The sequence below is a fragment of the Varanus komodoensis genome, unplaced genomic scaffold, assembly GCF_004798865.1.
Source record: "Varanus komodoensis strain SLA01 unplaced genomic scaffold, ASM479886v1 scaffold15, whole genome shotgun sequence".
NCBI lineage: Eukaryota > Metazoa > Chordata > Lepidosauria > Squamata > Varanidae > Varanus > Varanus komodoensis.
The window spans coordinates 4718427-4743090 of record NW_025335440.1 but is presented as its reverse complement, the minus strand read 5'-3'; the positions used below and the strand labels follow the sequence as shown (position 1 = coordinate 4743090).

The 24664-nt window shown below is 45.6% G+C and overlaps 1 protein-coding gene across 1 annotated transcript in view; it reads right to left on the bottom strand.

The window, feature by feature from the left end:
• Window positions 1-23620, bottom strand: part of PSMB2 (proteasome 20S subunit beta 2) — a 29620-nt gene extending 6000 nt beyond the window's left edge. Inside the window, exons 1-3 of the mRNA XM_044425102.1 lie at window positions 23423-23620; window positions 19240-19362; window positions 17476-17546 (exon numbers count right to left, since the gene is read on the bottom strand). Coding sequence (XP_044281037.1) covers window positions 17476-17546; window positions 19240-19362; window positions 23423-23513 — 285 coding nt within the window. The 5' untranslated portion in view covers window positions 23514-23620. The remainder of the gene's footprint in view (window positions 1-17475; window positions 17547-19239; window positions 19363-23422) is intronic.
• Window positions 23621-24664: the final 1044 nt, after the last annotated feature.

Below are 24664 nucleotides of genomic sequence, written 5' to 3'. Positions count from 1 at the left end.
TTAAAATATCTACGGTGATTAGGAAGAAGCGTGAAATCCTTCAGAATTTACAGCTAGAGGGAGGCACAGTGACAACGGCACCCAACAAAACAACAAGATCAGTCACGGGAGGTCGGAGCGGCGGCGGTGTGACATCTGGCAGAAGCCAAAGGCACAGAGAAGTGGGGAGAGAGGCAGCAGGCGCGAGGAAGGCATCCTACCAAGCACGGACAATGGAAGGGGAACTGCCAGCCCATTTGGACCCAGGCCAGCCTGAGCTACCTGTAATTAAATGTATCCTCCTAAGGCGCTGCACTCAACAAAGTGTACGTGCAAGTTAGGAGGAGAGGGAGATGTGGCCTTTCCATGCACAAACACGGCTGTCTCTTATTGCCAGAACAGGTGAACCCATGGTGGGTGGAGGTGGCACAGAAAGAGGCCAGAAGCCCCATTCTAGACCAGCTAAACTGCATCATTCGATGTGGTCCTGGGGATGCTGCTTCAGTGGAAGCCAGAAGGCGCATAATCGCTTTGCTCACGCATGCACAGACCTCACCTGGTTTCTCTACACTTGACAACTAGCAGAAAGGGACTCAGTCGAAAAGCCCTATGTTTGAGGACATGAGGGTGACCTTAAATGTTCTATGTGCGGTTGTTCACAAGGGCATTAAACAACAGCACAGGCTCAAGAGCAACCTGTTTCCATCTGTGCCTAGCCAGATTATGTCATACTCGGACTAAGAGCTGCTGAAGAAGCAGACCTCCCCTTCTCCCTGGCCACCAAAAAGTGGCATGCGGCCTCCAAATTTGGAGGGGCGGTTAATCCTCTAAAAGCTGCTAAGAGACCTACATACTCCAAATTTGTCTAAGTTCCCTGTAAACTGTGTCTTGAGGCTGTGACCTGCACCGCCCTTGCCACTGAGTCAGGTTCAGAGTCAAAGCCTTTAGATACGGGTGATGAAGCCAGCTTCCACCAGTCTGCCTAATCTACCCAACTACTGGTGAACTTGGCTCGGCAGAAAAACTTGGAAAAAAATGACTTTTATACTGTGCTAAGCTGGAAAAAATGTTGTTTCAAACAAGGCACAGAAAAAACCATCAGTTTCACTTTCTCCCAAATTCAAATCCATTAAACTTCAAGTTCTTTCTCTCCCAAATATGTAGAATTTTGTGGAAGATGGTGAAAGAAACGGAAACAAAATTCTCAAAAGCCAAACAAAACTTGGCTGCATCAGCCAAATTCAATAATAAAGCCATTCCTAGCATAGAGATGGCCATGCTGTACCTGCCTAACATAAAACAGTCAGGAAAAGGAGGTGACACCTCTCAACTAAGCACTCACATGGTCAAATCCACAACGATTTAAACTCAAACTTTTAGAAGCAAAGTGTTCAAAGTCCTGGGCCTGGCAGGATGAATCCACCCATTTATCAAATATTTGAATTCTTTTAATCTCAAGTTCCTTCCATCTGAAACATGGTGAATGTTGCAAATTTTGCTAAATTCTTATCACACTGAAATGAAATCCACCCCCCAACATCACTTGGTTCAATCTCCCCAGGATAAGATTACCTTTGGGCAAGGAGAACAATAGGAAAAGCAGCTCACTGAAGCTTTACAGGGGAAGATCTCAATGAAGCTCAAATCCACAAAGCAACCTGCTTTCCACACTTTCCCAAAAATGCTTTCCACAAGCCTTAAAAAAAGCTCTCAACCTCCGTGTAAATGCTGCTATCACGAAAGCAGAGAAAGAGTCCTCTTACAGAGTGGAAAGAACAAGACCACATGCACTTGCTTTTTGCATTTCTATACCCCCCAATAACTGGAGTTTCACAGCGAAGTAGAAATAGACAGGCAGTTTTCAGAATGGAGGGAAGCAACTGGAGGATTCCAAAGGACGTGACTGGGACAAATAACTTCCATTAGGAACTATTTGGGAGGGGTGAGCTGGAAGATAACCTAGTTTGTGAAGGACACCATCACAGGCGGGTGAAAACAGAAGCAGACAGTTAAAAGCTCTTACACAGCCAGGATGGAATTGATCTAAATCAAATGGCTTTAAATCACAATTTAAATCACTACTATGTTTAAATCATGATGTCTAAATAATTTGCAGGCATACTCGCCTTACCCATAAGTAGAGCAACTTCATCAAATTATTCCTGAACTTGGTCTCATTTTACGGTCTGCTGCCATTACAAGTTTTCTCCTCCAAGGAAAGAATATTATGATAAACCTCAGGCTAGACAAAAAAAAATCCAAAGACTTGTGGGGTATTCTGCTCAGAAGGTTTCACTTTCATTTTTACTGCTTGTCCCTCCCTCCTCACACTTAGCTTTTTGTGCCAATCTATTCCACTCCCAACAATCTTCTATTCATTGAATTTTTTCAAACTTAACACTTCAAAGTTTTAAGGGGCTGATTTTGTGTATATAGATTTGCAAAGCAAATGGGATTAAGGTCTATCTCTCAACTCCGTATGCTTATTTTATAACATTTTTTGTGTGAAGAAGAGGCGTCGGAGCTCTGCAGATGCAAATTCACAATTTTGAGAACTGCAAAACCAAGAATCAGCAATAATATTGTCTAGATAGAAAAACTGCTGAATAATCTTACAGAAACCTCTAGAAGAACATGACATTGTGAATGGATTAATGGAATGCATTTACCAAAAAATTTAAACAGTGCATGTATATACAGCTTCATGCTACATAAATAAAAACGAATCCCTATTTCACAATGAATAACCTTTGGACTACAATGTATCTTAAATAGAAAACTATCTTTAATAGATTTTCCTCAAAAGCATTTTATTTTAAAAATCCAATTTAAATAAAAATCAATTTTAAAAATCAATTTTGATGTTTTTTCACCCTGTACACAGTACAGTGAAGACACAATTGTGCTGGATGCCTCAATGAGGGAGACAGCTCTGTTCAATAACGGCAAAAAACTTGGGTTCCAGTATTTTAACCTGAACATTACATTTTCCTTTATTGAAAAAGAGAGCTGTGCTTTCCTCATTTCTTCTTCCCCTTCTTTTTAAAAAGGCTGGGCTTTTGTCATTAAAAAAAAGGGGGGGGGAGATCAAATCAGCTTTTCATCAGCTAAAGCAATGGAGCTGCTGTACACAAATGTGATGATTCAACCTGGTGTGAGGGGCACCATAATGGGACACATACTGCCTGTCACTTTTTATGCGTCTTTATACCAGCCACGTGTTCTGACGCTTCAGCTTAAGAACTGCGTTGCTGAAATAAAACAGATGCCTCTAGAAGGCCAAAGAGATGCTGCGAGGAGCTCCCAAGCAAGACCGGAAGCATCAGCCCAGATGACTGGGCCATGAGTGGTGCTCAGCATGGTAAAAGGACCCCACCCATGCAGAGGCCTCTGCTTAAAGTGGGTCCAATTTCACATTGTTCCTCCCTGGACAATGATCTATCCCAGCTGGGGGCTATGAAACAGGAAAGAAGTGGGTGACTTAATGGGGTCTGAAGGCCATTTTTGCCCACTTTTATCACTGCTGCACCCCTGAACACTCCAATTTGCTGCTGATTTTTGGTGGCAAACTTGCACGGAAGGTTCAAAAGTCCAAATGGAGTTTGAAAATAAGCCAAATTTAGCCTTCTGTAATCATCTGCTGTCAAAATGCAACAACAAACCCAAGAAAAGCACTGATGAAGGCAATCAAAGGCCTATCTAGTCCAACACTGCATTCACAAGGGAACAGAGGCAGTGCCACCCTCACACCCATGCTCCCCAGCAACTGGACTGCAGCAGTCTACCATCTCCAAAACAGAAGGCAAGACGGAGCCAACAGAACTAGTGCCAAGGACAGCCCCACCTTCCACAAAGCAGTTTTATTCTCCACCAAACATCCTTTTAAAAAAGCCAGCTAAGCCAGTAACTACCACCACAACTTGTACCAGCAAATTCCAACATCCTTTGTTGGAAGAAAAGCATCCTTTGGTCACCCCAGAGCCTACTGCCAATCAACTTCGCCAGGTAACCCTGAATTCTAAGGTTATACTAGTATCTCTCCCAGAGTATGCATAATTTTGCACACCTTGCTATAGTGCTTCCCTAGCCACATTATTTATAAAGTGAAACACTCCCTGGCATCAGCTCCAGGTGTACTCTCTGTCCTTCTTCTTAGAGCAGCAGGCACCCGCTGCAATTAGAACCACTTCCAGATTTAATGATTTCAGAGGCAACATGGCACAGATGCCTTATTATACCAGAGAGTTCACATGCTATTATTTTCTTGGCCAATTTCACTTGCTAATCCAAAATAACATCACTGAGATAGATACACAGACAGACAGCCTCAAATGAGCCCAGTGTTCTAATTCACTGTTATCCCTAAATCAGAGCTAAGAGAAACCGTTTTATCAATTCTGTGCAGAAAGTGCAAAGGACCTTGCGTATATTTCCCACTGTGTTATCATCAGGACAGGATTTCCCCCCTAAAAGTCTAGCATTTAGAAGGACAGAAGGAAGTAGGTAGGTAGGAAGGCAGGTTGGTAGGCTGGCCGACAGGCTGGCCGGCATCCTGGCTGATTGTGGCATAGGCTGCTTCGTTTTTCAGCAGGTCCTTCTCCCAGCATTTCCTCACTTCCACAAGAGCTGGCCTCATGAGTTTTGTCCGACAGTTTCTAGCACCTAGGCTAATGAGTCTACAAACACTGGAATGTCTGATGCGCAAGCAGCAATGTTAATACAATGTAATAAAATGTTTATATATCTTGTGCATGTAAGTATACTTTAAACATCACATTCTGCTCAACTCATTTTACTCATTTCTAGCTTCTAGTCCTTTTTAAAGAAAAGAAAAAAAGTAGAATCTCAAATGGTAAACTATCATACCAGATCCTGAAAGCCCTGTGCTCATGCACACAGCATGCGTAACCTATGCCAGACAAGGCAACAACAGCAATGGATATTACCTGAGTAGAACAACTGCATGGCACAGCAGTGCAACTCTGTGCCAAATTTGGAAAAGATGCTATTGGAACGCAGCTAATTCTGAAAAGAATCCATTGCTGCGGATGAAATTTCAATGCCACCGATCCAACAGCACCTTCCCTTCCCCATGCTTCATATTTTGCCTCTCTCCAATAAAACATCAAAATACTCTTAGGAAAACCCCCCCTCCTTTACTGAAACACTCTTGGAGAAAATCCACAGGACAGTTTTCTACCCAAAGTTCACAACCCAACAACAAACCATGAGTCCTTTTCCTCATTTGTTTGTGGTAAACAATCCATAATCAAGCCATAACTTGTGGTACACACTTAGTGCCAACTCAACAAAAACCCTTCATTTTCCACATCCAATATTCAAATCATTCTCTGGGTTGCCGTTACATGCCAACAAGGTCTATATCACTGTTCCCCAACTTGGTGCTCTCCAGGTGTGCAACACTGCGCATGCCGCTTGGGGATTCTGGGAGCTGCAGACCAAGATACCTGGAAGCCACCAAATTGATGAAGGCTTGTCTGTATGTTTAAGAAAAGTTCTAAAGATTGTAATGAGATAATGAATAAATTTTGGAAAAGATACACATTGAGAGAGACTTGCAAGGTCACCCACAATGCCTGGTTGATGGCACTTGCCGATCTGAAACCATCAAGACAATTCCAAAGGTTCTGGGGGCTTAAAGTTCATCACACTGTCAAATGATCTAAATGCCATCCTTAGGAAATTGCCCTTCTGGGGCAGAACACTGAATGGTTTAGGTTTGGGGTATGGAAGCTGGACTGGGCTTGTTTTTCCAAAGAGCCAAAAGCAAAGAGGTGGTAAAGAATTGCTGCCAACAGGGCCCTTTAGCACAGGGAGTTCTAGTCACAGCAGGCACTCTGTTGAAGGGTGCTTTCTCTTCTGAAGAGCAAATGAGCAATGTCTTCACACATGCCACCCGCTGCTGAGAGAGAAATTTTGAAAGTGGCTGAGGGTTTTATATCAGAGAACTCACAGCAGTAATTGGGCTGCATGAGAGTAACACTAATGCACCATTTCAATCAGCTGCAGGTTGTACTCAACTTTGCCGTGGAAGGTACCATACGTGCAAAGCCAAAACAACCCCCCTTCCCGCTCTACCCCAAATTTGAGACTGACAGCTAGACAGCCATTCCACAGGCAGAACACTGGATAAAATGGACCCTTGGCCTGATCCAGCATGGCTCTTCTTATGCTCTTCTTAGCCAGTGCTCAGATCAACTGCTGCCAGGTGATCTTGGACTCAGCGGCTTCGACGAGGTATCATGCTTTGACCTGGTCTGTGCTTCAAACCTCTCCTCTGACTCTCTCCCTCTGGGGTGGCATAACTGCCTCAGTCACTGCCTGTGTGTCGGCTTGCTTTTGGATCACACCTAAGTGTAGCCTCACCCTGAGCCCGATCCAGTCACAGCAGGACACATCTGTGGACAGTCCACAAGCCAGAGAAAGGGCTGGGGGGTAGTGCCAGTGGGCCAGCGATGGGTACCTGGGCCGTAGGTTAGCTCCTTGCCTTCCCCCACCACAGGCACTGGGTGCAAAAGCAAGAGAGCACATGCCCCCTGGCTTAATTTGCAGAATTTATGTAGGTTGCATAAGGCAACTTTTCTCGCCATGGGATGTGAGTGAACTTGGTGTGGAAGTTATTTTTTAATGTGAGGAGAACGAAAGGCAACCAGGCACAAGTCAAATTCTTCTTCCGCTTCTTGCTTCGGGGCAGCAGAATAAGTTATGCTGCATGCAATTCGACATGTGAGTCAGACAGTCCGTCCTGTCGCATTTAGAAAATGATGCGCGCAGCTTGGCAAGGAAAGCAGAACAGACACAAGTCAGAGCAGGGGTGCAGAACCATGCCTCCCTGCACCAGGCACGCCTGCACCAGAGGATGTGGAGGGCACCCAGCAAAGGCCCTACTTTCATCTTTAAGCAAGCTCCATTCTGTGGGGTTCCGCCTAGAAAGACCAAGCTGCTAGAACCATACTTTGAATTCCATCTACTAGGGCAATCCATACAGTTGGAGTAATGGTAGCATTTCTTTTGTCGTGGCTCCACAACTTTAGAACGCCCTCCTAAGAGAGGCCCACCAGACTCCATCTTTGCAAAACTGGGCAAAAACCTACCAGGTTCCACCAGGCCTTGAGAGCCATTTAGTGGCTCAGTCTGGCACTGATTTTAAAGAGGGGTATGGATACTCTTTGCAATGCTATCCTTGCTTTGATTGTGGAGGCCGTTTCCTGAATATCTTTCTGGGCACTGGAAAGCTGGAAATGTGCCATTAACCTTACGACAATGGTTACTTGGCCTTCTTTGTAAACCGTATCTTCCCTCCCACTCCTCAGTCTTAGCTACTGCTCAGTTGAAGCACACTACAAATGAGTCAGTTTTCTAATCCCTGCATGCAGCTTGCTTTTCGGTATTTTGATGAACAGTCATCTCAATCCTGCAGGGCCAAAATGGGTCCGAACTTTCACAGAACAAGACCTGCTTTGTACATTCTTTAAAAGAAGTATCAATATTGTCTTTAAAATTGGAGAGATCAACTTAGCTCACTGAAAGAGAAAATATCCCACCCAAGCCCCAAACCTCGTGATTAGTCAAGCTTCCAGAAGCTGAAGCGTAACATGTGCCTCTCCCACGACAGATGCGGCTTGAGCATTACATCCCTGCCTCATCTGATACCCTGCATCTTGTGGGGCCCATTGCTTTCCACTTTCATGTGCACAAAGGCAGGAAACATGACTCTCTCCTTCTAATTTCTAGGCCTTAAGGGCAAACAGTTATGAGCCTATTTTAGAGTGTCTTGTGATTAGAATACATAACCGAATCAGCAGCAACAGAAGCAGCATCCTTGCTCCGTCAACGGAGGCAGCACTGCCAGTCAACAGGGAAGGCCTCCCACCCAGGCCACCATGTGCCTGCCAGACTTTCTGGGCTGGGGGATCAGAAGAATGCATCCAAAGTGTGGCCAGGAGAGGAGGAGTCTGGTCGCCCACACAGTTTTGAAAGGGACAGCAAGAGACCATAGGGTTTGGAGACTTATGGGGAGGACTTGCTCTCATTAGCATCCTTCTACCCCTGCCATACACTGAAACCAGTATCAAAGGCCCAGTAAAGTCTGTCTACACTTGTTCACACATGGCAAGCTGATTCACAAAGCAGGACCTCCACCTGAGGGCAAGACTGGGGAACATCAGGTTCCCCAGGCATCCACACCCTGTTTTCCTTGACTGCCAGTTGGGTGGCTTTCAAGCTTTCAAGGGCTGCAATGCCTCTCCCAAGGAGCAGGCAGCAAGCATTGTAGGCTACAACCGAGGAGTATTCTGATCCTGCCATTTCTGCTTTTGTTTCCATTCCCCTGCAATGGAATCCCTCCAACTTTCTTCAAAGTTACGTTACACCGGCAAGCAAAAGGAGGCTCTCTGCCCTGCTTTCATGGTCACTGGACTGCAGAATTGCCTTGTGAAGGAGGCCCAGTTGCTAGTCACTGAGTTTCAAAGAGCCTTGAGAACAAGCAATCACTGAATTCTATTGTGGTCCATCAATCAGTAAATCAGCTTTTGATATGACATCATTTAAGCTTGATTTTATCCAAAATACTGCTGTAAAGAAACCTCAGGTAAGATGCTAATATTTTAACTAAATAGGCACTCCAAGGAGTGCAAAAAGGGATGGATGTGGGAATTGATCTTTTTGCTTCCCTTATTAAAGCTCGGTCCTAAAACAACAATCCAGAACTGAAAGTGGGCTCTTCAGAATGGCCAGGAGGCACACCATCCAGTACCGAGCATTACAGATGCCACGCCGAAAGCATCGCAGCCGCCTTTCATGCAAATACAGTGCAAGGAGACATTCGGGCAGGAAGGAGCCCCCCTCCTCCCCACCCCGGCAAGTGGCACAGCCATGGTGTCAAAGTGCATGGTTTGCTGGAGGGCACTGCCATCTGCAAGAGCGCAACATTTCATCTCCGGTAAACAAACACATCTGCTTCTGCCAGTGTCCTTCCTGCTGCGTGGCCCATCTGGAGCAGGTGAGCTAGAAGGCAGGCAGGGACACGGCAGGAGGGGGAGGGTGCACGAGGCAGGATCAGGCCTCCAGGGACCTGGCACAGGGAGGGAGGAGGTGGAACCCCATCATGTCGCATCCTGCTAACCCTACCTCACCAAGCAGCATGCGAAATTGCCCTCGTTAGTGTAGAGGCTCCAAGCCAGTAGCACCTGGGCCATCTGCTCCAGAGGTCACATGACCTTGCTGGGGCAGCAATGTACAAGTACAAGGCGGCAATGCTCCGCGTCGGCAGGAAAGCCCTGCCAGGACAGATTGGGAGCCAGATCTCACGGTCTCCCCCACAGCCTGCTAAGGAGTAAATGACCCGTCCCCTCAGAAGTCCTCCGAAACAGGAACTGTGCCACCCTGTTCTTAAGGCCCCAATATATTGCTTTGCAAATGACTGTTCTAGAACATCGCACCAGCATTACACATAGGTTTTGGTGCTCACTCACCAGTCCAAGAAAAGGAAAAGCAGAGTCAACCAAAAGAGAACTGGGGTCAAGTGGCCAGCTAAGTACTGTCAGGAGCATCAATTCTGTAGACATGTAACTGACAGAATGATTTATGGCAAAGAGGAAAACATTAACTGCCATGGAACAACAGCATGAGATTCAACATTAATCCACGATTTACACCCAACAATGTCATGGACAGTAAAATGTGAATAAGCAATATTCAAGAAATGGAATGACTTTTATTAGGAACCTGGATATAGGATGACTTAGAGATTCAGTTTTAACAAAAACCATACTTCAAGACACAAATATCCTGGTTAGTGGAAGTGGGTGGGGAGGAGCTTCCTCAGGAGAAAGTTACACGCTCCCAAAACCCGGGTCAGCCATACTACCTATGGCAAGGGCCAACAGTGGTGGATGGGCTTCATGCTTGCATGCTCCCTCCCCCGCACGCCGGGGTGGCCAACTTCTAGCGACCAGGGAGCTACATTAGTCCCCAAAACCTACCACTGTCCACTACAATGAAGCTGCTACATCAGCAAAAAACATGGCTGTTTTTCAGGGGAAAAAAGAAACTCGACTTATTTCCAGAATTATGGTTTTGAGAGGCTTCTGGGAGTATGATTCTGTTTTGAAACAAGGCACACACTCCCCACATGTCTTTTATGTTTGCAAAATTGATTTCTGCTATAGGTTTCACCACAAGGTCGGTGGCTGTGACAAAGGAACACAGTCAGGCCAGCAAAAAGGGCCATGGGAAGTCATGCATAGCCCGTGGGCTGCCCTCGCACCCCACTGCCAGAGAGACTCCAACTGCCTCCCTCCCTGGATTGGGCAAACTAGTTTACACCAAGGTTTCCAAATCTGATCTGGAGGCAAGCTATAGTGTACTGCGATTGAGTGACAATGCCAAAGAAGGAACAGGCAGCCATAAGGCATGCTCCAGGCAGCCAAGCCATGATTTGGCCTGGAAAAAGGAACCGGACTCCTACAGGGATGCATGGCAAGGAGACCTCAGCTTTTCCCTTTGCTATCAGAAAGCACTGGGTCTCCTACATATACACTTTGGCTTCCTGAAACAGTTCATCAAATATCAGATGATTAATTGACAAGATGCCCTAACAGGGCAAGAAGTGCATCAAACCTGAGTTGATAACTAATGAAAAGATGATCAAGGAGGGAAGTGAACCAAGATGTGGGATACATTCATGGTCTTGTGCTGTAAAAGACAAGGAAGGGTTGATTGCATAGCCCCTTCCAAAGCACTATGAAAAATGCAGTTATTGCATCTGGCCGCTCCCCACACACACTATTCAGCTTCACATATTTACTCAAAGCTTCTTGCTCAATTTTTACAACAGCAGCTTGTTTGGCTCAGCACATCAAACAGCTTCACTCTATTAAACTGTTTTCAGAGAGAGATTAAACAGGATGTGGGCATTTTAATGAGAACTGAAGGCCTCATCTCAGGTTTTTTTAACAGCTTAATTCCTTTCTACTATCTATGGCTACATGTGAAAAAAACCCCCCTTCAGTCTGGAAGTCCAGGTCAGTACCCCTGTGGTTGCAAGAACTGCTCTTCGCAGGCCTGGCTAACTAGAGATTCTTCCTGGCAAATGCAGTCAGCCTCCTGGGTCTTCCTTTCTGCATAAGACTACAAAACATGTAGGGCTTATGCATGTGAGCACTAGCAAGCTATTGGCACACTTAGTATCTGGAGTGGCCAAATGCATTTCATAGAATCAAAGTACAGTAGCATTGGAAGGGGCCATGGAGGCCCTCAGGTCCAACCCCTTGCTCTTGCAAGACACCAATTTACACCATCCCACTCAGATGGCGCTCCAGTTTCTTTCTGAATGCCTCTAGTGTGGGACAGCCCACAACCTCTATAAACTTCTTTGACTTGTTTGAGCAGAGATTGTGTGGACCTGACCAATCATCTAATATTTCATTACAGTCTGCCAATCCTCTGTGCTCAAGGCAGAACGGGATCAAGAGTTTCTGCTGGCAAGACAAACCACAAAGAGAACCTAGCCCAGCCTGGGGAAGCTGGAACAGAGGCGGCAGTGTGAGAAGGGACAGCAGGGTGACCATCTAGACCAGGATCCTGTTTTAGTCAGACGGATGCTCCTGGAGGTTTGCAAGGGATGCCCGAGAGCAAAGACGGCTTTCTCCGCCTATCCCAGGTGTTATACATGGGCCCCCATGTTTACTTCCAGTCTGCTCCTCAGGCAGGGAGAGCATTCTGTAGTTAACTGCACACAGTCTGCTCCAGCAAACAAATGCTAAACCCAAGCTCTAGACACCCAGGCCATCCCATCGTTAACATGGGAAACATCACAGCTGAACAGAGAAGTGGCTAGCTGAGAACTGGAATCAGTGTGAGTCAAGCACATGGAAACCACTGGCCTTCAGCATGGCAAGTCTAGTTGTCTCATGAAGACTGTTACTGCTTAAATCCTACTTCTCCCCCAAATAAAAGGAACCACCATTCCCTGCTATTTATTTCAAAGCATTTAAATGTTCAAAGCATTTACGTTTCTGTATCCACAGTCTTAGTAAAAGACAAGAAATGCTTGCAGCTCTTCTCCAAGCAAGCAACTCTACCATCTGAACTTGCCCACTCAACACAAGCTCCTCTATCACTAAGAAAATAACCCACATGCCTGTCAAAGTCATACAAATGAATCAGCATGACAGAAGCAGGTACTGTGAAGATTTATCTCAGAACTGAATCTAAAATTACTGGTATTTCACATTCTGATAGACTAAAAAGTTGGTTTGAGGTCATTTGGCACCATGAAGATGCAATCCTATGCAAGTTTAGGCAGGAATAAGGGCCCACAACTTCCAACATGCCATACTAAAAGTGGCAGGGCTTCCCTCTGTCTAAACCTGCACAGGATTGCAATTTAAGAGGCTTGTTAAAAGAAGAGCAGAAACAGAAGCAGTCAATAGCGTCAGCACGCACTCTGCATGCAGTTGGGCCCATGCGTAGTCCAGGCACCTCCTGTTAAAAACTAGTTGGTTAGCAGGTGACAGGAAAGACCTCCCTTTGCCCGAGACCCCAGATACTTTATCTATTTTATGAATATTTATTCTATTTATTTGATTTCTATCCTGCCCATTAGCCAAAATGTTTCTGGACAGTAAGCAATGTTACTTCACTAGATGGGCAAATATTCTAACATGGTATGAGAGGGATTATGTTCCTATTAGATTAACAAGAGACATCCCTGTAGGGGGTTTTCTCCACACAGTTTGGACGTGAGCAGGGAAAGGGCTCATAGGAAGTCCCCCATCCAGCCAGGTGGCTTTTCCAACTTTTCCCACCCCTTTGCCAACTGTTGATCAGAGAGAAGTGCTTTCTTTCTCCTGCACAGCCCTGCAAAAGGCTCACTTTCTTGATGTTCATCAGCAGTTGATCAGAGAAAGGAGCTTTTTTCAGAGGGGCTGGACGAAGAAGCTGCTCCATTCTGCTGCCTTCTGATCCATCTCCTGCTTCCTTCCAGGAAGTCATGTGGAGGCTTGCTCTGCTTAGGAAACGTGATTCCTATTTTAAATTGGTAACAAAAGAATTTGAGGGAGGGGTTGGATTGTTTGGCTCTACCCATTTTGCTTTGGCCCTGCCCACTGCCAGAATGTGACCCCTGGGAACAACTCTGACATGCAAGCTGGCACTTGGTCCAAAAAGGGTCCCCCAACCCTGCTACACAATATCCCATGACACAACGACTGAGGATCTGAACTGGATAGTCCAGAGGAAATGTCAACTTAACCATGTCCTGAGCAGGCTGAGAAATGAGGCTGATGTCTAAGTATAACACTGGTCTACAAATTTTGGGAAAGTATCAACCTCTGAGATAAAATGCACCAATTCTTACATATTTTGATTAGATGAATTAGAAAACAGGTGACAAAGGTGCTGGTTGGCTAAAGTTTTCAAGATTTATACACAGGCGAGTATATTTGCCACCTCCAAGGGAGGGAGGTATCCGATGATCATGATGCCTTGAAACTTCTACCATAAGTACGGTAGAGCTATGAAAATGATACCACATGGAAGTGTATAAATTTATCTTCACTTTGAGACTAAAGAATATTACGTAACTGTAATTTATTGTTCTTTCACTGCAAGGTACATTTGTCTTGGTCAGCTCTACGCATCACAGAGTTCCATCTGGTGGCTTTTGGAAGTGTCATTGCCTAACATTTCCAAGGAACAGTTGCCTGATATTTTCCCTCAGAAGCCAAGATGCCTCGAAACTGTGCAAACAACGCAGATAACTTCTGCCACATTTGTGGAGTGATTGTATTTGCACCTCAAAAGTGCAGTATGACGGCAGTGGTAACAAAGGCATCCCACCTATATTTTGGATGCAAAATAGGGGTCCAGGACAAGAGTTGGGCCCCTCATTCTTGTTGCATTACATGTGCAACGGATCTGGATCATTGGCTAAAGAAGAAAAAGTCCACGCCTTGCGAACTCCCAATGCTGTGGAGGGAACCCACCAATCATAGTAGTGACTACTATTTTTATATGGTTCCCCAATTGCAAAAGGGATCTCAAGAAAAGTGGACCATGGAATATCCAAACATTCCATCCGCACTGCGTCTGGTACCCCATGGTGAGGACTTGCCAATTCCAGATCTACCAGAATCCTACACTCTAGACTCAGATGATGATAAAGATGATAATTTTGAATTATTTTGATGCAATTTTGACCTAGAGGTGTATCTTGTAAACTGGGGCCAATTAATACTCAGGACTTACTTTTCCTTTATTAGTGACCTAATTCTGGTAAAATTTCCTCTCCAAAGTTTTCTCCTTGTAGACTAGTGTAAGCTGACCAGCTGACCCACTGCCATCCGCTCCAAAGTGACATTCATGTTTGTTTTGAAACTGATTGGCTAAGGAATCAAAATTACATGTGAAGCTGGTCTTAAAAGGAGATGAAGCATCAGTCCATCTAGCTCAGAGCTACCCCAGAAGACTGTAAGAGCAGCTCCGCAGGACCTAATCCAGAGTGCATCCAGTTTGATATTCTGTTCAGAGTGGGCAGTTAGCTGCCCATTATAAACCCACAAGGATAAAGGAGCCACAGGACCCTCATACCCACATTCCACAGCAACTGGTATGCACAGGCATCCTGCCTCTGATCAAGACACTTGATCAAGTAGCCACTTGATTGCCTTCTCCCACGTGCACTTTAAAGCTACCCCCAACCGGGGCTGTTACTACTTCTTGTGGAAGTGAATTCCATAGCTGGGTAAAGAACTTCCTTTAATCTCTCCTGGATCTCCCACCAATCAGTTTCATGGAGGACCTTTAGGATCCAGTATGATGTGCGGGGAAGGAGGAAAAGTTATCCTTCTCCACTTTTTCCACACTTTGTAGACCCCAATCACATCTCCTTTTCCCTGCCTTGTTTCCACATTAAGTTAATAAGGATCAGGGTCTTCCCTTCTCCTGCCCGGAGATGCTGTGACAGAGCCAAAGCATGTGCTCCGTCACTGCACTGGGGCACTTCCTTAAACCTCTCTATACACAGACAGCAGCTGTTTCCAAAGAATGCAAGGGGAGGCAAACTTGAGCAGTCACATGCCATTCCCAATTTTTATTTTGTGTTTTCTGCCCTGCAGCACTCAGTCATGAGTAGGCACATGGCTTTTTATTTTTTTTTAAATTTCCAAAAGAAGGGCATAACACGTTTTGTATCACAAAGAGGTAAAGGAACTTTACTGGATGAAGGAACTGTAGGAAAAGGAAGAACAGGAGCACAAATGGATTCTCTGTGTTTCCGTGCAGACCCCACGAACCACCCCTTTCAGTGGCTCAGCTGCAAGTCAGGATCTGCCAGTTTGAGTTATGCCTTACTTGTTGTTGTTAGTCGTGAAGTTGTGTCCGACCCATTGTGACCCCATGGACAACATTCCTCCAGGTCTTCCTGTCCTCCACCATCCCCTGGAGTCCACTTATGCCTTACTAGTGGGTCTAAAAAAGCTGCGCACTAAGCCTCAGCCTCAAACCTGCGGCATGAGGAAGCCACTGCCCCACTTCATAGGCCTGTTCTAAGTATCCCAAGGTAACAGCAGCTTTCAGATTTCACAACAAATTGATTTGTTGAGAGTGACATGCCCATTGAGCCTTGAACTCATCTCCCCTTTCTTCTGTGTGAGCAAAGGAGATTCAAACCTTTCACTTGGAACAAACCAGTGTTTCCTGTATTCAAGGCCTCTTTATGGCAGCCAAATGCAGGCACTTTATGTTACATACATGGAACATTCAAAAGGCAGAAACGTGATGTATATTTTGAGTTCAAGGAAGTGTTGAAAAAGTGACCCAAACTGACCAGAGAATCCAACTTCCTAAGTATCAGAACGTCTACCTGCCCCACTGAAGCCGGAGGACATGTTAGCTCGCATAAGCTCAGAACGTCCAGAGAGCTTTGGCAACTGGGCCACTGAGAAATGGAACAAATAAGCCACTAAAATTGTGCTGCAACATACACAGGCAAAGATTGTGGAGAGCGAAGGCCAGTCAGTGGCTGAAGAAGATTCCTATTGATTTGTGGTGGGTTTCAGACCATCTACTAGTATAACCAGACTAAGTTGTACAGAAGAGCAGCAAAGTAAAAGTCCCAGAAGCAGACCAGAGTAATTAAGCAGATTCTTTTTAAAAAATTATTATTACACTGTGTTTATATCCTGCCTGTCTCCCTCTTGGAAGGAACCCAAGGTGCACAGGAACCCTGGATTTGCTCAGTTTCCTTGGCCTACAATGTGAATTAACATAGGAAGCTGCCTGACTCCAAGTTAGAGCAGCGCTGTACCATCTTGCCCCCAACCTAGTGCCCACCCCCCAGATGTGCTGATCTGAAACGCCCAACATTCCCATTCAGCATGGACGACCATTAGTGATAAAGGGAGCTTCTGGAAGGCAGCAGGTCCCTGCTACCTGGCAGAAGCTCACCAGGGGCTGAGAAGGGTCTCTTCCAGTCCCACCTCAAGGATTGCGTGGATTGGCCTTCGAATTTGCCATGTACAGAACAGGTGCTCTGCCACAGAGTAATGGCTTTCCCCCAAATCACCCTTTGTCCAGGACTCTTAGCTTCTTTTAGCAGGGGGCAAGTAATGAACCTTTGCTTAGGAAACATTTACAGATGAAAATGCGTTTCTACATTTATGTATTTGCAAATAGCAATGTGGCACATAAATGGAAGGGCAGCTTTCTCCATGCAGTGTGAGTTCCCAGAACTGTTAGCATTTAAGAGTGGTCTGAAAGGAACAAGCCTTCTTGTTCCCGGGAAGGAACATGGCCACCACAAAGCTTATTTGCAACAGTTGTCATCTTTATGAAAAGGTAAATGCAGCATTCAAATGGATGACTTGGCCACTCTTATTTAGCCAAATGTTTAAGAAAAGATAATTCTGTTTTGAATTCAGACAGACATCCAGCCTATGTTCTGTTTCGTACAAGACCTTCACTTGTGTCAATAAAGGGCCTACTCATTACCCTGCAATTGTTCTTGAAGGACAAGAAATCAATGTCTTGGACCCTAAGATGACGATACAAGGAAGTATTGGGAAGCAAAGTTTTGCATGCCCTCTTCACCTCTGCAGACAGCAATACCCTCCCCAAAAGCCCCTCAAATGCTGGAAGCCCTGCAATGGGACAGAATCACCCCAAGTGGATCTCTGGCCATTTCTTTCATCACACAAGAAACTTTCTGGGAAATGTGGGCACAGGTGGGTGGGGGGTGGAGGTGGGCGGGAGGCAGTCTGCAGGAGGGAGGAGGAAGCAGCCAAGTCTCCATCCATGGACTTCCTTAGGTTAACATATGTTAGGATTCCATCCTATATTTTGAATGCTATGCAAACAGTATGTCTACAGGCCATGAGAACATTTGAATACAAATCATTAATAGCTGGTGAAAGATTATGCAGACTTGAGACATTGAAGCATATCCGGCTGGCTTGCAGAAGCTGCCTTACTTACCCGACTCCGCAGATAGTCAGCCAGGTTTCGGCGTGTGAAGTTGGCAGCTGCAGTTGGAGACAGCTCATATCCTGCCATTAAGAGAAGGGCACAGTTGTAAAGTTCTAAACCAAACAGAAACATGATCAGGAGAAGTTTACTTTCTCCTGAAAGTAAGACAATTATTTCAGCTCACTTTCACAGGACAGAGAAATCTGCTTAGAGGGCCCTTGAGCCAAGTTGGTGGAAAATAAATCTAACAAATAAATACTGATTTGAATACTGTTGTGATCATCATTATTAATACTACTATCTGCGTACACAGCCTTTTACAAAGGACAGGAAGGGCAGATCCCTGATGAAAGGGGCTTACAGTCAAAAAAGAGACTCAGAGAAATAACAGGAAAAGAGTAAAATGGAGGCAGGGGTAGGATATGGAGGCAATTTCTCTACTCTGGTTTAGTTACAGCACAGTACAAGTGAGGAAGTGAATAACCACAGCAACAGGACAAAGATGTCCCAAGCTCTTGGAAACAGAACAAGAAACGTTCTGCAACATATGGGAGAAATCTCAGCAGCCATGACCCTTGGCCATTTGGGGGGGGGGGTGCTTTGGTTATCTCTGATGAGGGTTAGCACTTCCAAAATTGCTCACTTTCCAGCCCTATGCTTACAAAAAAAGGAATGGAGGGAATAAAAGATAGCTAGTAATCCTTAGGTTGTGCTCACACAAACAGAGATGAGGGGGCAGGGTTACCAGGGGCTTATGAAAGAATTAGGGTGTTACTCAAAACAAGCAGAACAATGTGGTGCCACCCTGTTGGGACTCAAGCACCTCAGACTTGGGTGAGTAGGGCTTGCATATTCAAAGGAATTTTTGAATATGAAAACTAGCACTTCAGGGGGAAATGTGTATTCTAACCTTCCTAAAGTGCTGGTTTTCATAGAGAAGAGAAGCCGTGTCTGGTTTTAAACATCTGGAGCACTTCGAAATGATAACCAGCACAGTCCTTAGTCACCTGGTGCCCTTCAGATGCATTGGACTACAGTTCACAGCCTACCCTAATCTAGGGCTGGAATGATCCTCCTCAGAATCCATCCTGTCCATCATACTTGTTCTCAAGCTCAGCCTCCACTTAGAAAGTGAGCCAAGCCGAGGCAAATATTCACAGAAGTCCAGCTGCACAACCAGCAACCTTCTTCCACAGCACATGGAGCACAAATGAAGGCATCGAGTCCCATGTGAGGAAGAGCAATGCTGTCTGCATGGGCTCAGTTCCTGGCGGGAAACCATGTGAATGCTTCGTCTGCTCACCAGGAAGCCGGACTCAGGGCTGCAAGAAAGTGAGTTGGAGTCCGGGAAACCAAAGCCGAGGTATCTGACAGATTCTCACCCACAAAACAGATTCCTCACACATCCCTACGTTATGTGATTGTTCTGATCATGCAGACTGGCTCTTAAATACTCCACAGCAGCAGGGATGCAAGAAACTGACATGTTTACCTTTGCTATGTTTCTCTGTTGGCTCCCTGCAGTGTTATTCCAAGGAGGGAAAACAAAAAATGGAGCATGGGATATAGGAAGATGTGAGCTGAACGAGCTCTATACTCTGCCCATAGGTCCAATCAAGTCGCATATCAAATACAGGGTGAAGATGCTGACCAGGCAGCAAAAATCCAATCATGTGTGTAGAATTTTGAGAAGTACACAGGTCATAACTGCAGAAATCTAGACATCGAGATTTTAGTCTACACATGTAAGCACGCAGCGCCAGCCACACTCACCATTCCTCATCTTGTAAAGCTGGACATTTTTCTGGATGTATTCTGCAAACTGGACAGTGTCACCAGCCTCTCCAACACACAGCAGCAAAATGTTCTCACTCATCTTGAACATCTTGTCATGATCTAAATTCATATGGAGGAAGGAGAGAAATACACACACACATAAAAGTGTTGGAAATAAGAATGAGTTCATGCAAAGTATTCATAGTAAGCCAGAAGGAAAGGGAAACAAGCAGTGACTCTTCCAGTGGGCCCAAGGGCCCTTTCCCCCCACTTCACTGCCGAATGGAAAGGTTGGGTATTTTACAGGGGTGTGAGAGTTCATAGATCACAGAACAGTAGAGTTGGAAGGGCCAAGAATGCACATCTGGATGTGCTGGTAGATTTCTGGGTGACTTGCAAGGAGATCAGCAAGGAGATATCTCACCCAATTGTTTAATAGCAGCAGTATTACAAAACAACCCCTGGCAACCTAAACTACAGAACAGCATGAAGATACACTGGAGTAACAAAGGGTGGATTTTTGTGTGGAAGAAGTCTGAGTTCCACTCAGTTCCAGTACTCAATTCAAATTTTTGGCCTCAAAATTATTTGATTTTACACAAAGCAAATGAAATTCATGAAGTGATCGTGGAAGTCTTAGTAGAGAACAAAGGAGTTCCTGCAAGCCAAAGGTCTGTCCAACTTCTACATTTGGGATTTCAGGACCACTAAGTGTAGAGATCTTCATGCACATCCATTTAGGACATGACAGACAGTGAACAAGACGTCAAGAGCTTATTTGTATTGTGAATGCTCAACAAGGTAAGGTCAGCCTCCACTAAAGCACTGACAAACAATGTTGTGTTTGCTTCTGGATTGGACCAGAGAACAACATTGCACTCAATCTACACCTACCAATTTAACCTACTGTATACACCAAGAAGGTTTATTTCAGCCACAAGCCAGATTTCCTTTTGGAGAAGCCCTCCTGAGGGCCAGCCACATTAGAGAGGTAGGTGAGGACACAGGTAAAAGTGGCAGTGTTAGATGCAAAGAAGGTAGAGACACGCACTGGTGACTTCCCGCCTAGACTTCTGTAACGCGCTTTACGTGGGGCTTCCCCTGAAGATGGTCCGAACACTTCAATTGGTGCAAAATAGAGCTGCCAGGTTGCTGACGGGGATGGGGCGTTATGCTCACATGACTCCAGTCCTCCGTCAGCTTCACTGGCTGCCCATTGAAGCCCAGGCCCAATTCAAGGTGTTGGTTATGACCTATAAAGCCCTAAACGGCTTGGGTCCTGGCTACCTGAACGAGCGCTTACGTCCGTATATGCCCGACCGCCCCTTGAGATCTGCGGGAGAGGCCCTTCTCCGGGAACCCTCCGTGAAGGACATTAGGAGAGTAAGTACTCGGAGGAGGGCTTTCTCTGTGGTGGCGCCCAACCTATGGAATTCACTCCCCAAAGAGGTCCGCCTGGCACCGTCGTTACTGGTTTTTTGGCGCCAGGTAAAGACCTTTTTATTTTAACATCATTTTAATTGTTAAAATATATGATCTGGCCAGGGCAACTTCTTCCTTCTCTTTTCTCCTCCTATATTCTTTATTTACTTATTTTATACTGTTAATTTTAATTTTATATTATTATGTTTGTATCTCAGTGTATTTTTTGTATTTTTGTATTTAGTGGTAATTTATTATGTTCTATTGTATTTCAATGTATTTTATTGTGTTGTAAGCCGCCCCGAGGCTTCGGCAAGGGGCGGCATAGAAATGTAATAATAATAATAATAATAATAATAATAATAATAATAATAATAATAATAGAGACAAAGTATCAAAAGCAGCAGTGTATTTTAGTTTAAGCCACTTACTGCCAGTAATTGAACCTCAGCAGAGGCATTTCATTCTTTTACAACTTGGAAAAAACTGCACAAAATCCATAAAACAATCAAAAACTGGAGGTTGGGGGAAAGAGGAGTGGCGATCTGGAGAACCCATGAGGGTTTGATTTAGTAGTAAACCTGAAGTACAACACCCCTAGTATATGCCACCCTCGATGACATTTAGCAGCCTTCTCCTTATTAGAATGTGAGATGGGGTCACTGCATATTTAGCAGCTCACCAAATCTGATCCACCCTTCTGTAACATACACACAGTAGCCCATTTAATCTCAGACCTGTCATGAAAGTTTCTTTTTTTATTATTTTCTTAAGATAAACAGAGTACAAAAAGAAGAAAAGTATATGTAAAATAAGGTAAAGTAGAACAAAGTTGCCAAAGGTTTTTAAACAAGTACAACCAATACATTCAAACCTACGAATTTATCTTTCTGTCATTCAGCACTCTATGGGAGTTCAGAAAAGAAGTTATTCTGTACACCAACAAATTTCTCAATCACTTTAACTGTCGTGGAAGTTCGACCAAGAAGGGCAAGGGAAACAAAAAGGAAACGCTGAGAATACTCCTGACATTGTAAAGTTCTGTCAGCAGAGAACACAGCAGTATACAAGGAACCCCCACACCACCTCTCTTTCCCTTTAAAACAGCATCTCATGCCAACCTCTTTTCACATATTGGGACAGATTTGTGCTTCCAGCTATGGACTTGCACTGGGCCACCATTATGCTAGTTTGGCTCTGGGTGAATAACCTTAGTTTTGAATCAGCTGTACGAGGCTTGCCTCTGTTTATTTTTAGTACAAGAACAACATTCCAATAAAGTGAGCATAAGCCTGAAGGAAAGTCTTGTTTCAGGAAGAAAAACCCAGATACATCTTGTTATTCTGTGCTTTTTGTATTCCTGATCCTACTTATTTATTAAGCCAGGAATCTATATTTTGGCTACTGAGCAGTCTAGGAGCTAAATAAATCAATGCAACCAGTATGCTCATTTACAGCAGGATTGTTTAATGTTATGGAGTACTTTACTCTGTACTGCTACATTTTCCTTTAAAGGTACCATCTTATGTAAGTTTAGACAGAAAAAGAGGAATACAGGGGGACTGGAAGAAACTTTTAAAATGTAGACTTTCTGTCTGGCATTCTCCAGATAGAGCAATCTTTACATATTATCTAGAAGAGCTCCTGCACCTGGAAAGTGCCTAAATTTCCACAAGTGGGGCATACAGGGCCTTCCTTGCTTGCCTTCTTTAAGTAATCTTTGTTCCAGTGCAGAGCTGGGGGATTTGTTTACACCCCTATGTAGTTAGATTATTATATCTATCATCTCTCAACATATTTCACATCACTTTTGAAGCCTAATGCTATGCAAATACACCAGACTAAAGATCTCATCATCCCCACCAGTTGCTTGAAATGATGGGTGTTGTTCTCCAACAAATCTGGAGGGCACCAAGTTGGGAAAGGCTTTTATGCTGCAGTGGGACACGTGTGGCCTCTCGATGTTGGTGGACTACAACTTCCACATTCCCTAAACATTACTTACACTAATTAGGGCTGATGGGGAGTTGCAGCCCAAACATCTGAGGAAGAAATTACTTGAAGGTAACTACTAGGACAATGTAATAATTTATCTACCCAGCTCAGTTTTGTCTGTTTTGAATGGCAGCATCTCTAGGATGTCTGGCAAAGAAGGGTGTTTCCCATCCCTTGCTTGCTACCTGACAGTTAGTGTGATGTAGCAGTTTGATGTGGACTGGGCCTAAGTCCCACTCTGACTCTCAGCCTACCCCGCCTCACACTGTTGTTGGAATGATAAAATTGTAGGAGGACAATGTAAGCCTCCTTGGACTCCGTGCCAGAGAAAATAAAGGCAAGATATAAACAGTCATCGATCAATATTATGAAAGGAATCCTTACTAACAGCAAGTTGTAACGGGGAGTTTCCGCGTGCGGCGGTCCCCACTCGAACAGTTACTTTCCGTTTCATTTTTAGCGGCGGAGAGGCCTGGAGTGGGATCTGCTACTCTGAGACTTGTGGTTCCCCAACCCAGCATCCTCAGGGTGAGTTGCCCACAGCCCCCAGCATCTCCCAGTCAGCGGGCCGGAGAGACGTTGAATTTGGCAGTTCAAGGCATCCGAAGGACTCCAGGTTGGGGAGGACTGCCAGGCCCTCTCGGCGCCGGCCACCTCCGCACGCACAAGGGCCTCCCCTGCACCCCGGGCCTACACCCCACCTCAGCCCAGCCGGGCGCCCCCTTGCCCCGTCCGTCTCTCCAGCCGAAGCCCGGGCACTGACCGCGCTTCATGTGGACGATGCTGGAGGCGGCGACGGTATCGGCGGCCACCAGCACGAAGTCGGGCCCTTGAATGCCGATGAGGTACTCCATTGCAGCCCAGCAGGCGACAGCAGACCGAGGCGCGGGATGCTGCAGGGGGAAGCGCGCTACAATGACACAGCGGGGCGTTAGGGAAAGCCGGTGCGCCGCGGCGCGGGATGATGACGTCACTAAAGGTGGGCGCTCCTCGCGAGAGCTCTTGAGCGAACGGAGGCCCTTCTAGACAAAGACTCTATGATTCGATGAGCGAGTCATGTGATCGACCCCCTCTGCCCTTTTTGTTTCGCAGTTTCTTTCCAAGTAGGCCCCGCCCACGAAGGATCGGCAGCTCGCGAGACTCGACTCGCTCACGTGACTCTCGCAAGGCCCGCCCTGCCCGCCTTGCTGCCCCCCTTTTCCACTGTAGCGTCTCTTCCTCGGCGGGTTTCGTTCCAGCTGCGAAGCCCAGCATTCCTGTGCGCGATGGCAGCTAGGGAGGTTGTGGTCTTACACTTCTGGAGGGCCCCATGTTGAAGAAGGCTGCGTTCGCCGAATCAAAGCCTGCTCGAACCTGGGGCCTCCAGAGGTGCTGGACAACTCAAATAATGCATCGCATATGACTCTCGCAGGAGCCAAGTTCATAACAGAGGCAACTGAAGAGAGGTCAAGACCCTTGTATTCTTTTCCGTTTCTTCTCCAAGCAGCTCCTGATGCATTTTGGTCTTTTGGGGACACCATTTTTAACTACTTCCCTGCCGCCCCTTTTAGAGCACCCTGCATTTTTGCTCCCTTCTCGAATGCTGTTTCATTCCCCTTACGCATCCTCCTTAACTCTTCTTTCAGATCCCATTGCTGACACATACCCCACTCTTTCTCGCAGGGTGCCCCTCTGCTCCTCTACAACTCTAGTCCCTGTGAGTTGAAAAGGGAAGTAAGGATACAGAGCAGCTAAAGGACAGGGGCAAGAGGCAGTCAGGGCTTCCTGCTTCCTGGATGTTTGCCTACAATCCTTGCCCATTCAGGAAGTATTCTCCGGGCACAGGATAAGCTCACCTACAAGAAGCACTGACCCATATGCCCCCATCAGAGACAGTGACATTGTTTTGTGGAACAAAGCCCTTAAGCCCTTTCCCTGTTAATTTTCAGATGTTTTCCCACTCTGACTCACTTCCACAGAGCATTTGGGATGCCCAGTGCTGCCTTACAAAAATAACTGAGCCCCT